At 34.3% G+C, this 14,910-nt stretch overlaps 1 protein-coding gene and 1 long non-coding RNA gene across 2 annotated transcripts; both read right to left on the bottom strand.

Annotated features, from left to right (window-relative positions):
- Positions 1-746: 746 nt before the first annotated feature.
- On the bottom strand, positions 747-7,023 carry LOC132303712 (uncharacterized). The gene is made up of 4 exons (XR_009481313.1): positions 6,635-7,023; positions 6,430-6,530; positions 2,070-2,799; positions 747-1,446 (listed from the first exon to the last, which is right to left on the bottom strand). It is a non-coding gene; the product is annotated as an uncharacterized LOC132303712 (long non-coding RNA).
- A 3,718-nt stretch (positions 7,024-10,741) lies between these two features.
- Positions 10,742-13,519, bottom strand: LOC132303710 (thiamine phosphate phosphatase-like protein). Its single transcript, XM_059801096.1, has 4 exons — positions 13,184-13,519; positions 12,485-12,606; positions 12,026-12,227; positions 10,742-11,257 (listed from the first exon to the last, which is right to left on the bottom strand). Exons 1-4 carry the CDS (start codon positions 13,319-13,321, stop codon positions 10,886-10,888), a joined length of 834 nt encoding a protein of 277 aa, XP_059657079.1. The 5' UTR covers positions 13,322-13,519; the 3' UTR covers positions 10,742-10,885.
- Positions 13,520-14,910: the final 1,391 nt, after the last annotated feature.

Below are 14,910 nucleotides of genomic sequence, written 5' to 3'. Positions count from 1 at the left end.
AATTCTCTTGCCATGTCTTCGGGCGTTTGGGCTTTCAGCCCTTTGATTCGCTCGTCTATTTCTTTCCAGACCCTGGTGATAAAGTCATTCCCCGAAGACGGTGGATCGGTTGCTGGGGTCCACACTTCTTTTCTACCTGAGTCTATGTCATCTGATGGATAGACTTTGGTGGCTCGAGGTCCCCCAACATTGGAGTTCCCTAGGGTGCGGGATTGATTTATGGCATCGTTGGCGTCCTCCAGCGTTCCATTGAACTGTTGGAGTGGAGCCTTCTGCTGGTGAGGTGGATTATCAGTGCCCGGCTCCATGGGGGGATCTTCGTTCTGACACTTGGGCCGAGGGTCGATCGGCAAATCGTTCCGCCTAGCGTTGCCTCGAAGTCTTTCCTTTTCCCTATGTAGAGTGTTGATTTGCACCGCACTGGCTTCCTGAGCTTGCCTTAGCATATTGATTTGCTCAGCACTGGCTTCATTGGCTTGTCGAAGGACGTTAAGTTGCACTTGCATTTCTTCACGTATTTTCTGCATGGTCTCCTGTTGCTGCGGTTGAATGGCGTCCTGTCCGGTTGCCATTCCGGAGTGATGTCGCAAGCAAGAGATAGAGAACGGACTTCTTGTATCGAAATCCCACAGACGGCGCCAAAGTGTAGGTGCAATTTCTCACACCCGAACACCTGAAGAGATAAATTATAAAAAACACACAGAACAATCAAGAAGGGGACGAATAGCTCTTTAAGAATGTAGTAGTATTGGGAATTCGATGCCTCTTCATTCTCATTCAGGCTCTATTTATAAGTTTTTTCTCAGAGATTTACATGGAGCCGTTTCTTGGCTTTTATTCCCAAACGTGAGTAATTATGCCTACTGATCATGCATACATCATTATGGCAAGCGTTATGGAATTTGGGCCTTGTTAAGACTGGGCCGCCCATTCAGCCCTTGTGTAAAGTAAAACTTCTTTCATTTTAATTGAGCTGAACTGGTACATGCATAAGGCCTCCTCTGTTGGGCCTTCCACTGATTGTGAGCTTCTAGTTATCTTAATTTGGTTGTGGGCTGCTTTTCACCGCCACGTGATGTGTTATGACTGGTGGGGCTTTTTCCCTCCACAAACTGGTATAGCATTTTGGAAGGGTTCATGTGTAGGTACAGAATTTGTATGCAACTTACAAATTCACCTCTCCAATTCTCTTCAATGGAGATTTTGTCAATAAGATGGAGTAAGGTACTCCGGAACTCCTCTCCGTCACACCATTCACGAATCTCTGCCTTGACAAGCTCTGGGTTGCTGCTAATGATCTCCCACAACGGAAAGTTCTTCCTTCGCATCAGATAATTCTTCAAGCGTCAAACCCACGCAAAAATCAGCACTTCCATCTCCGAGATAGATGAAACGTTTCGTTCCTCTAGTAGGTAGCGAAGATCAAATCTTTTCCAACACGACAACCTGCAAGAGAAATACCATTTTTCAGCCAAACAACTTTGAGCAACTCTTACTGCACAGCACTTGGTATGACTCCAGAAGTTGTTATATCTCTATAATCCTAATTACTTCACATTTCTACCAATTTCAACCATAGACAGACATGTTAGAAAATATTGCCTTAGTCAAATTTTCTTTTATTTCTCTATAAATTGCACACATTATTAAAAGCTATTCTAGACCATTTCCTACATTTTATTTGGGGATCAGGCACCTTTTTATATCATATTAAAACCTCATTAGTCCAAGCCATGGCAAAAGGGTTATAAATACTACAATTTATTAAAGTAACACAAGCATCTTAGGAGGACTACCACCAGTAATCCATCCTGATCAAAATTTTCATTTTCATTTCTATTACTTGGAAGCTACATTACTGACACAAATAGGAACAATAATCATAACTGAAATAAATTACATGCAAAACAAAACACACCATAAAAAATTGCATAGTAAGATAAAAATTAATACATGAATCAGCTGTTAGATGGTATAGACACAACTATTTTACCATACAATAACAATATTATTCATCTAATCCATAAACAATGACATTGCAAATAATAACTTAGAAAGCACAGGAAAACCTTTTTTTGGCAAGTTTAGAATCGTTGAGTTTGAGCCAAGATTTGCTCGTCAATATATTGATCTCCTTAGTAATCACATCTTTGACTTTGAAGGATCCATCACTGGGGATCATAGTGAGGACATGCTCTTGACGAGGTATGACAACATCACATAAGTATGGCCCAGGTGTATCCAACATTTCCAAACTTGCAGTCCTGAGATCTCCTTTCTTCATCACAAGGGTAGCAGGTGTCTCGTAAGCTTCTGCAAACTTTAATACATCTGGGAATTTTTCTCATTTGATGGTTTACCTAGATATGTGTGGGCCTATTAGCCTTATAGAACTGATACTCCCATCGGACAACCATTACCCCAAATGCGAATCATCCCGTAATGTGATCTAATTGGGAAGATTCTCCAGCCAAACTGTCAACTCCTCCTGGACATTCATGATAAAAATTCCATCGCCATCAATGTCCACAACCGACCTTGTAACAGCAGCTCCAGCAGGCAACCCAAAACCCATTAATCCCAATTGACCTATTATACTTGTTAAACTGTGCCATCCACATTCTATGCTGCCCAATACCAGTACTTATTATCGCATTACTCCTGGTCAACTTGTCCAGCACCTTTGAGGAGGAATAGCATCTCCAAAAGTCTAGTAACTCAATGAGCAATTCCTTTTATGCTCATCTAGTTCCTGCCTCCAAGATGAAAAAAGTCTAGCTTATGCTCAGCTCCTTTCCCCTGCAAAATATAGTTTCTGCTCGTTTTATGTTCAGTGAATTCCCAGTGTTCTTCACTATGATTGTTTGACAGTAAAGGGAACCTAAATTCAATAAAGAAAAAACTTCTACGGCATCCTAAAACCTCATATTAAATATTTGATTTTTGAGTCTGTGACAAAACTATAGTTATACCAAAATTAATCAGAGAATACAGAGGCAACTATAATTGATGTAGGATTAATTTTTAACAATTCAATATACCAATTGAACAAACCAGCGATATCTTGTAACATTTGTCAAAAACTATCACATGGTTAATAATCTACATCAATTTAATATGCTCCTTATTAAAGTGCCTAATAGTAGCATGGACGGAGACAATATAACGCAAATATGCCGACATAAAATCTTGATTTTCATGATGAGGACATGACAATAAGATCAATATTTTTTATATATAAATATTATGCATGCAACAACAATTTTTCATTTCAAGAACCAAATATTATATAATTGTAATATGAATTCTGCAATTTATAAATCATATAAAACAATAAAATCATTTTTTTTTTTCCTCTAAAGCATTTATTTATGAAAGATTATTCAGAAGTGATCTTCTTGTTTATTATGGTAGTTGAAATTTTTTTATCTTATGGTTGTTCAAGGTCGCCCCCCTCAAACAATTTCTGGATCCGTCAGTGATGAGCATGATATAATATTCTTCTAAAACAGAACTGTTTTATCTAAATTGTGTTCCTTCAAGCCCTTATTTTAATAGAATTTAACATTTTATTTGATTTAAGAAGAGAATTAATAAAGTAATCAATACTACCAAAAGAAACAGAGAACACACCAAAAGTTACAATCTTAATTTGAATAACATGTTTCATGACTATTAGATAACATTTGAATATACAATTACAACCTCATCAATGAAAGCTGATATGAAGTGATCAAATAGAAGTCACCAACAGGTCAGTGGCTTAGCGGTACTAAGCCCCTACTTCTCAAAGAGAGGTTAGGGGTTCGAGCCTCGGTGGAGGCATGTGTGTGTGAGTACCAACTAGGAAAAAAAAATAGAAGTCCACAGAATATCTAGATTAGACATTATCAGGAAGAATAGGAAGTGTTTTGATACTATTAGTTCTAAGATCTCAATCAAAATCAAAGGAAATCCGTGGTGATCTATTGGAAGATAATTCAAACAACCCTATTCTTGTTATGAAGTAGATGAAAGACCTTTAATTACACATGCAGCAAACTACAAGATGTGATTAAAAAATTGTTCCAAAAAGCATATCAATTTGATTAAAACTAGTAAATAATTTTTAAAAAGCAATACATTGATATATATATATATATATATATTACTGAAGTTGGCTGATAGAATAACATCTCTCTCAGCTATGGATATTTGCACCATATTTGGTTCTCAGACAAGTACGAAGACAAGAGGGAGAGGATATTAGAGAGAAAAAGCAGTACTGAAGAAGAAGGCTCAGTGGGAAATAAGAAGAAAGAGAATTATCATTTAGGGATATCAGTAGTTAAAGCTTCACTGGGGTTCTTGACAAACTTTGAGGACACCTACAGGATCTGGGCATTTGTTTCTTGCTTTCTGGATGCAGACATTGTGGAGAAAGAGCGATGGAGATACAAGACCCTTAATCACATAACATGTGAAGTTTAGACTAGACTTGTTTTATCATTCTTTGCCACTATGAGGAGCAATAGTTTAGTGTTCAATGGAAGCGTTCAGTTATGTCAGTTAAAATAGTTGCACATAAAATACACACCAAGTATACCATTAACAGTAGAGATAAAGACACTTCTTGTTCTGTTCATTCAAACTTCAAGTAGCTGTATTATTAGATGATACTTTGTTGTAGATTTATTAATAAATTGCATTGAGAACATAATAACAAAATCTCATCACTGTCAATATTTGAACTAGTGATCAGTCAAAACTTAACTAGCCAACATGTAGTCAGTTACCCTGAATTAGGTATTATTGAAAAGTACTATATCAAGGTTCAGAAGCAAAATGTTTCATGTGCTAATTCATTAACATGCAGATTACTGCATATTTTAGTAATGTATACAACAATGTTATAATCATATTCAGACATACATGGTTCACAGACATTCCAAGAAGATTAAAATTGGATGGAAAAATAAAAAAGCTCAGCCAGAGTTTAAGAAATAAAGCAACACGGAATAATTCAAGAGAACTTTTGGAAAATTAAAAATCAGAAAACCAGATAAATGAATCAACATGTCCACAATATGTTGTCATTGGTATATACCAGTCCGATGGAAGAATTGAAATGTAAATATCAGATATGATAATCAAAATGCCCAAAAAATATGGTTTCCGAAAATCCGTGATGTACTCTAAAATGGAGTAATTTTTGGTTGAGACTTTGGATAGGATAAACAATGCCATCCCATAAATTTGTAAAACACACTCCATCCTACATATTTGCAGATAACACAACATACCATAAATTTGCAGCACACGCGCATGCACAAACAGAGCATTCCATAAGTTTGCAGCATAAACACGGGAACACACAGAGTCACAAACAAGGAAGAAAAGAACTTTGTCAACTCAGAAGACTAATCACCAGTGACTTGCCTAACTTCATTTTTTCAGATACCTAATTTTAACATTAGATTCTTATGTTTGTATTAGCTCTTCTGATTTCCCATTTTTCATTTTTTCAAGACACTATAATCAACCAAAGGAACTACATTGCCCGACTCCTCAAACTCTGTTGAAGAAATCCACGTATGATCACACTTACGAGGAGTAACAATACTTCAATACCTATTTTCAGCAATATCAGTATGGATTGGACATCCAAAAGGTTTTTATTTAACCAGATGAGGAGGTACAATAATTGAAGGATGGATTGCATCAAACCTTATGCACTAGTAAGGGGTCTATTGCATAGACCTAGATATGACCCGCCAATTGAATCAGTTATGATACTATAAAAAGTGAAATTGGAATGAAGATGGAGGTTGTTGCCAATATATAACAAGACAGCAATTAATATGGAGAGAAAGGAGGCTGTTGAAAATCACTTTCAGTTTCAGTGTCTATACCTTTGACAGAGAAACAAAGACAGAAGAAGGGAGGAGAAATCACTTCTTTAAAAGAAATATTTGTGTAAGTTTCTTTAAACGGTCGCCTTAACAAACATGAGATATAAGAGATATGTGGTAAGAATGGGATATCATGCTTCTAATGTCACACCAGGCTCTAGGTTCATATTTTTATAGCTCCCACTCTTGGATTTATTTATAAGGATGTAATACAACCTAATGAATAGTAACAAAATAAAATAGACAATAATATGGACAAGTAAAATAGTTGCTCATAATAACTACAATCCTACTGTGCATAATAAAATCTCACACAATCTGATACTCCAATTTTTTTCTGTTTCTTTCTCCCGAGCATCTAATATGAACTACGAACGGGATAATAATGTTCGTCTAAAAAACATCACTGTTTTACCAAAATTGTGTTCCTTAAAGCTCTTATTTTAACAGAATATAAATTTTTTTTAGTTAATTTAAGGAGAGATTTAAAAAAGTAATCAATACTATCAAAAGAAACAGAGACAACACGAAAACTTACAAAGTTAAGTGGATATGAAATGATCAAATAGAAAACCACTTTAATGCCCCGCATTGGTTACAAGCCCACGCTACTGGGCTCGGCAATACTGGAAGGTAATACTGCATAATATTAATTAAAAAATCATATTATGTTAAACCAATGTGGGATTTGGTTCAAATCAGTTTCTCGAGTAAAAACTTTTTATCAACTAAAAATAAATTACCTACAATTGGCGTTTCGTCTGCCGATCACTCCTCTCTGGACTTGCCCGACAACGGAACAATGAGGACTCAGTCGAGCAATGCATTGTCACGATTTGGAGGACTTTGACGAGTACATTAGAACCCAATCTGAGTTTGTCTTCGAGAATCGAGAAATAGAGGTTTTGGGGTTTACGACGGTGGTGGTGGTGGTGGTGGTGGTGGTGGTGGTGGGTTTGGGGTTGCAGAGGACGTTTGAGATGTGGAGAGGACGGTGGAGAGTGGGGTTTTGAGGTATGTGGAGGGTAAAATTAGAATGAGACGGCCATTTTTGAGGTTCAGATAAATACAAATTGTGTGGGGTTCTGGCAAGGGAGGGTTTTAAAGAGGGATGATTGATGAAGGAGCATTGGGCTGTGTTTGGAAGGAAGGATATGAACAGAAGTGGAGAGGAGAATAGAAGTGGGGAAGAGAAGTGGTTTCCATGTCAAGCCTAGAATTTTATTCACGTAATTAGAATTTGAGTGACATCAATTTTTAGTTTCACAAATGGGGGTTGCATTAACGTGAACTATTCTAATGTTTTATTTATTTATTTTTTGAAAAGTCCAAATTCAGTGTTAAAATCTGAAAAGAAAATTATAATTTAGTAATACTCCCTCCGTACCATATTAGTAGTTCAATTCAAAAATTTTGATTCACTACCACTTTTTATTTTGAGTCAGATCATTTTTAGTCATATTCCTTTTATATATTTATATAATAGCTGTATCTTATATTAGATGTTTACATTGGTTACTTGTCAAAATTTTTAAAGAGGACAACTAATGGAGGTAGTACATTTTTACATTTCAAAATTAAAATTTAAGAGTTTAAACAAGAATTGTCCTATAAAAGGCACTTCTTGAAGTTTTTCACATAAGTTTTAAATCTCTGTTCCATTTATACTATTTTATAATTAAAATTAAATTTTTATTATAAAATTATTATTTTTGTTTAACAATTTAATCATGTTTAGCATTTGTTGGAAACATTTTTGAATAACTCGAAAAGTCATATGCCTTTGTCATTTTATTTTTTTAACCAAAATTTTACTCTCCCAAAATAGGAATTCAATGGTCTGTTTGATTTGTAACTCTGTTTATCTAAAAACAGACCTTTTTATAACTGAGTTTTCAGAAAACTGAAACAAATAGAATTTTTTGAACAATTTTTTGTTTTTTGAAAATAAAAAATTATTCCCAGAATTACAAACCAAGCCCCAATTTTTATGCGAGTGGTGTTTTAATAGGTTTTTTATTGTATTGATATGAGTGAAATTTCAAATACGTTATTATTAAAAGACAAAATAGTATTCCATAATTAGTGTAATTGTTTAGTTAAAATGATAGTTTGAAAATGTTATAAAAAATAATATAACCAATTTTGAAATGAGACCTTTTTTTTTCTTTTTTTTTTTAATATCTCAAAATAAAAAAATGGATACGTTTTTTAGCACCGAGGAGGAAGTATCACATTATTTTAAAATTTTAAAATAGCAAGTGTCAATGTTAGGTGAATAGTTTGAATTCATAATTGATGTAATTGATGATACTGAAACTTATTTTATTTTATTTTATTTTTATTTTATAAATAACGTATTTCTTAAAAATATAAAGTAGTTATACGTATAACCTTGAAGGGCTTATAGGATGGAAAAATCTTTGGGTGTGGAGTTGAATCTTGAAGGAGGAGCAATTCAAATGGTGTTTGGCCTCCAACAATCACTGCAAAGGTGATTGGTCCAGACAGTCTAGTACCTGGAAACTTGTATGTGTTCATCAATACAGTATCATTCATTCAAATGATTTTTGAAATGGTTCCTCAAACACACTGCAATATCTTCAATTCGTTTTCCCTTTAGAGTTGAACTCCATCATCATCCTGTCTTAATAATGTCACATATATATAATGATACCAACATTTTAATTAAGTAGAAACTAGAAAGTTAAATGAACTCTAAAAATTAAACGTTGTTCTTAAATTATTTTTTAACAGAAGGTCAAACTTTAGCTTTATTTCTTTTTAATTTATGGTGGGCCACTAGCCATGGTGGTATGAATAGTATTTCAAAATAGATTTTAACCCTGGCTTTCGAGACTATTTAGTATTTATTTAGAGAACTTCAAAAGAGTGAAGAATTGAGAAAAGTTGAAGATTTTGCAAAAATATCCAACATATTTCTCGATTTGTACTAAAAATCTTCAAATCTTGAAAAAGATGAATCACAAATTATATGGAAAGAATACAAGAATCTAGAGAAGTGGAAGTGACTATAAATAGTATTCAGTTTCTCAATTTTCTACTTTTGAGCTCACTCTCTGAAATAAGCATCATGATTCCATCTAAATTCCTACCATATTCAAAAGGAAGAATAATTCCAAAAATGACAGATTGTGAGCTCTAATCACACCACTCTTTTTTGTAGATGTAGTAACTCCACCCATTTCTGACTTCACTTATTCTGATTCACAATCGTTTTTATCAATTTAAATATTTTAGTAAAACAGCAATCGTATTAAAACTAATTATGCCCCAGCCTCCTGACAACTTGCTATACATTTGTTGTCAGAAGGTCTGTTCCATGTTGTTTGATGAAACAGGAAGAAATCTGCCCTTCAGTGAAAGGATGAAACAGGATGATAGGCCTGCCTTGGAATCTGCACTTCACTGAAGACAGTATATTGCTCTTGGATGAATGTTTATATGAAAGGATGATAGGAGTTATGCATTTACTTACTAGTAGTTCAGCACTAAGAAACTGTGTTTTTTTTAATTAAGGCTGGGAGTGGTGTGCATTTACTATCTATTGGTTTAACTCTAAGAAACGGTATTATTATGATGATTTATGTTTCAACATTCTAATGTTCGGTTTTGGTGAATGATTTGGGTAATAGATAGAAATATTAAGTCTCTCCTTGAATTCAACCCTTAACAGTCTCATTGCCCTTTTTCTACAATTTGAGACTGCGTTATTTTTTTTTAATTTGACGATTTTCCTTTCCTTAGCATGAATTTACAATTGGCTCTCTCTCTCACACACACACACACACAAAATGGGTATATTTGCTTTGCTTTGTTAGTCTAAATTGTCTTTATTTTAGGGCACGCCATAAAGAAACAGAAGGCAAGGGGCATAGATACAAAGGGGTGATCTTTCATACATTCAAGCTAATTCAAGGCTAATGTGGCATTTTTACACTAGAATAAAGGCAGTCCAGTCAATACATGAATATTCCGTAAGTTAATGCGAGGTGCTTGTTGATTACACATTCCAAACTTTAAGGTTGTTGATATTAGAGACATTTTTAACCCTCGTGTGTAATTAAGTCTAATTTCAGATGGTTGCGTGTAATTAACTCTTTCAAGGATCCATTTACGTCTCTCTGGAATGGCTGGAATGACATTAAATTGTCTCTCATTAGAATGGACAATAGTGTCTGCTGAATATATAGTATGAGTAGCCATTTTTTTCTCTACTCTCACTTGTCTGAATTAACATGGGTACAGTTCTAATCAATTTTTATATTTTGAATTTCTCATTTTTTCTTCGCACTATTTCATATCAATTAGAGGGTAAAAAAGGAGAAAAATGACAATGATTCGGCCATTGTTTATGGTTGAAAGAGTCATGTATCTAATCACCACTCAAGCCACAAAGTTAAAAACATCTAGTAAGTTCTATCACTTGCAGAACAAGTGCTCCAACCAAATAACCCTCCCTTTCTATGAGAGAACTGAAATTAAAAGAAGTCTTTCTCAAATCAGTGTTTTTGCTGTAAGACTATTCTGTAAGAGTATTTTGGAAAAAAATCGGAAGCACGTTTGGAAACGATGTTTTGCTGTGAAAATGTCGAAAACAAAAATAAGAAAAAACAACTTTTATGGTTTTGGCCCATGAACAATTATCAAAACAAGAAAAAACAATTTTTTGGTGTTTTGGTTTTGAGCCACTGTTTTAGCACTGTGTAAAACAAAATAAGGCAGCACCAAACATGCTTTCGTTGCCAAAATCAACGATGGAGCAGCCCAAAACAAAAACAGCAGAAACAAAACGCATGCCAAACGGGGCCTTACAATGTAAATGTGCATTTAATCAAGCCAAGCCAGGACCACGGAACTGTCCATTCTTCAATCTAATCACAAGATAGAGAATTACATGACCTATTGATCACAAAATGAGTAGTAGCAAATAACACAATAGTATCCTACAATGTTCATCAAGTTTTGTTCAACTAGTAAGGAACTGGAAGAGCACTCTGGAAGTGCTCAAGTGTAGGTACAGAACTTGTATGCGACTTACAATCCGTCGCAACCAATTGATCAGACTCCACTCTGCAATTCTCTTCGATGGAGATTTTGTTGATAAGATGGAGTAAGGTCCTCTGGAACTCCGCTCCGTCGCACCATTCCTGAACCTCTGCCTTCACAAGCTCTGGTTTGCTTCTAATGATCTCCCACAGTGGGAAGTTCTTCCTTGGCATCAGATAATCTTTTTCTTCAAGCTTCAAACCCGCGCAAAAATCAGCACCTCCATCTCCGAGATAGATGAAACGTTTCGTCCCTCTAGCAGGTAGCGAAGATCGAATCTTCTCCATCACCAGACCCTGTGACAGAAGTACCATTTTTCAGCCAAGCAACTATAGCAACTCTCATTTACCGAAAAATCGAAAATAAAAATAAGAACACAATAGCGACTCTTACTGCACACATGCGTATATCTCCATAATCCTTATTAGTTCACTTTTTTACCAGATTAAGCAACCATTCACTTCTTCAAATTTGACAATATAATTATTTTTCTTCCAATATTCAAGATTCAAACATTGTGAATTCAAAACCTAAGATACACCCCAATCAACTCAGTCCCTTCACCAACAGAGCCAATTTAGTTGCTGCAATGGCTTATTGAGTCGTTTGCATTTGACATGAAAACATAGACACCTATGTTAGTAAATATTGCCTTGGGTAAAACTATTCTATACCATTTCCTGCATTCTCTTTGAATAATTAATGATCTAGAATTGATTGAATTACTGAAAGATTAATGATTGGAAGTATGATGGTCGGACAATTATGACGTCAAGGTCATCATCATGTTACGAATATTAATGACATCACACCTACTCACATAAATCAGTCGGAGTTTGTTCGACTTTTTGATTCTAAATCATTATCAATCTTTAACTTGTTTTGTTTAGTAAAAGCTGATGTCATCATGACGTCAGGAATATTAATGACATCATATATACTTATATAAATCTAGTTGGAGTTATTTGACTTTTGGACTTCAAATCACTATCTTAAAGTAATTTAAGAACAGGTGTTTTTATCTATTGAGTAATTAAAATTGGTTTAGCAATTAAAGGAGTAACCTTGCACATGTTTGGAGGGCAGATTTTGCAACCGTGACAAGATGCCTTGAAGTCGTAATATGGAAAGATCCTGAGGCGGCCGCCTTCATCAACCAAGCTTGGATTTGTGTTGATCTCTGAGAAGCAATCCAGCAGCCCATGATGTTCCAAAATTGTCTCAATAAAGAACACATTTGCATCACTTAGTATCCTCAAATCACACCTGCGTTCGATGCATCAATTTTAGGAAAAATTATAAAATAGTGACCATAAATTTTCAAAAAAATTGATAATTACCAAATTCAAAAGTTACATGCTCAACAGTGGCCTATTAAGGACAATTTTTTCAAAATACTTGTTGTTTTACCAAAAAAAAAAAAAAAAAAGGTTTTATAGTGACCATAAATATGCAAATAAAAAATCATGTGGAGGACACATACGTAAATTAACACACATAAATGTGATGGTTTAGAAAATTACCCAAAAGAATGGGCTGATTTAATTGCAGAAACAATGTTGGAAGGCAATGGCACCTTCCTCAAACACTCTGCGATCTCCTCAATTGTTTTCCCTTTAGAGTGAAGCTCCATCATCATCCTGTCCTGATAATATCACATACATAATGACATCAAAATTTTTAAATTAAGTGCGAAATTCAATTCAACTCTAACAATAAAATACTCTTCTTTAATTTTTCTATTTATGTAATATATAAATAAATCTATTCCCATTTTTTCAACCCCAGATTCTGTACCCAATTATTTGGGATAGGTTTTTTAAATTATCATGTTCTCAATTATGCACACATATATATAAATATACTGAAGTTGTGGTTCAAATTTTGTTTTTACCTATTCTTTTCTTGAGACGGATTGTAGATTCTAAAAAAAAAAAATTGAAAGGTGTAATGTAGAAAGTGATCTAATCGTTCATTTTTGGCATGTGTAATAATAACAAGAACGGACTATTTAGATGTGTTTGTTGTGATGCAACAGGAACAAACAAGTTTTTCTCAAAGGTGGGAGAGTTTCAAAGAATTTTTTTTCTATTTAAGGTTGGAACTTATAACTTGTAATCTCTTATTTTTTAATGCGTAACAAATGTATATATTTAGAATTCGTACCATACATATATATATATATATGTCAATGAAAAAATAAAGATTTTGTGAAAACTAACCATGAGAGAGTTGAAAGGCACGGTAGGGAGAAGTTGTTTGAATGACTGACTAAGACCCAATTCGTCCACGATCCAATTATCGCTATCGCAGTCAATGATCGTCTTGTCAAAGTCAAAAACCACCACAATTCCCGCCATTGATCACTTCTCCGGCCACCACACACCACCGCTTGATATATATATACAGAGTGTGTCACTTACATCTGGACTAGCACTATAAATAGGGTTAGATGGGTGTAGGTATTTACGTAGTGTGATTAATTGGTTTCTTTTATAATTCAAAAATGAAGAGACGTAACATATGTTGCCACTACGTGATCGTGTGTTACTTTGTGTTTCCAGTTTCCCACTCACTTTATAACCTGAAATTAAAGATTAGGTTACTGATGAAACTTTGAACTAACACGTGTCACTTTCAAAGGTGGGTGACCTCTGTACGTGAAAACTTTTAAAGAAATCACAACCGTCTGATATCACGGGGTGATCTGTTGCCCACCACCCCTTTGTTTTGAAAGCTTACATCACTCAATTCATTTATGATTGGGAGAGTATACCTACAGCCAATTTAAATTAGAAAAACCCTAGTTCGTGGTGGGTGCCACCTCATCTCAGTGTTCCATTAGGAAACAAAATGCTTCAACAAGAAGCACCACTAGCTTTGAGTAGACCAGTGAAAGGATCTGATCAGACTTCGTTCCATTCGAATTCGATAACACTGTTTATTGATTTGATTCAATAATATGATAGATCTGATTTATTATTAATGGCTATTGATAATCTGATTTGTTAAGAGTGTAATTTTTTAAATAAATAAATAAATAATGTTAAAAGTGAAAGGTGAAAGAGGGGTGAAACCCGAGAATATGGAAGAAAAAAAGAGAAAAAATTAGATATCCACTCTTTGTTTAAGAAAAAGTTATTAAGTTTAAGAAAAAAAGGGAAAGGGAAAGGAAAAAAGAAAATAATTATACATCATCTTGATAATATATAAATACTAAGATAATATGTGTTTTAAATATTATATAATATATTAATTAGATCCAAATATTATCGAATCGACTATAATCTATATCCTCCGATTTGTTTAGTTAACTGGTTGTCGGATTAGACCTTCAATTTATATCCAAGTTATCAGTTTGGATTTAGATCCAAATCCAATGCATTGACAAATCCAACTATGAGTAGTTGTCGTGTGACCTACACGTCTCATTACTTGGGGACAATTTGATAACACTTATATATGAGGACATCCCAGAACTGTGTAGATATTGTTTTGAGAAATAATCGTAAGAAAGTAGAATGTACAAAGCAGACAATATTTATACAAGGTATGGCGAGTCATGACAAATGATATCGAGTCAATGTGCAAAGTAAACAATATTTACATAAAGTACACCATAAGTATTGAGCCAATCTCCAGCCAAAAATGAGAGAGCATATATACGCAAGCTTATAAGGGTTCGTCAAGCGGGTCCCAGAGAGGGTGATTAATGTCCCATATTTGATGACATTTATATGTGTAGACATTCTGTACACAATATCTACAAAGAGTGGGGCAGGTCATGACAAGTCGAATAGATGTTACGTAGTATTTGTAAACTAATCTTTTTATTTATAATTTTTTTTTTTTTGAAATTTTAGGTGCCTAAACATTCAGTAATAAAATAAAATCAATATCATTTACAATTTTTACATATTTTCAACGGCACTTGTTATATACAAATTGT

Source organism: Cornus florida, unplaced genomic scaffold, assembly GCF_030987335.1.
Source record: "Cornus florida cultivar Cherokee Brave unplaced genomic scaffold, ASM3098733v1 CherokeeBrave_3.0.0_Hap2_Chr04, whole genome shotgun sequence".
Classification (NCBI taxonomy): Eukaryota; Viridiplantae; Streptophyta; class Magnoliopsida; order Cornales; family Cornaceae; genus Cornus; species Cornus florida.
Note: the sequence above shows the minus strand (reverse complement) of the source record. Positions and strands in the feature narration are given on the sequence as shown.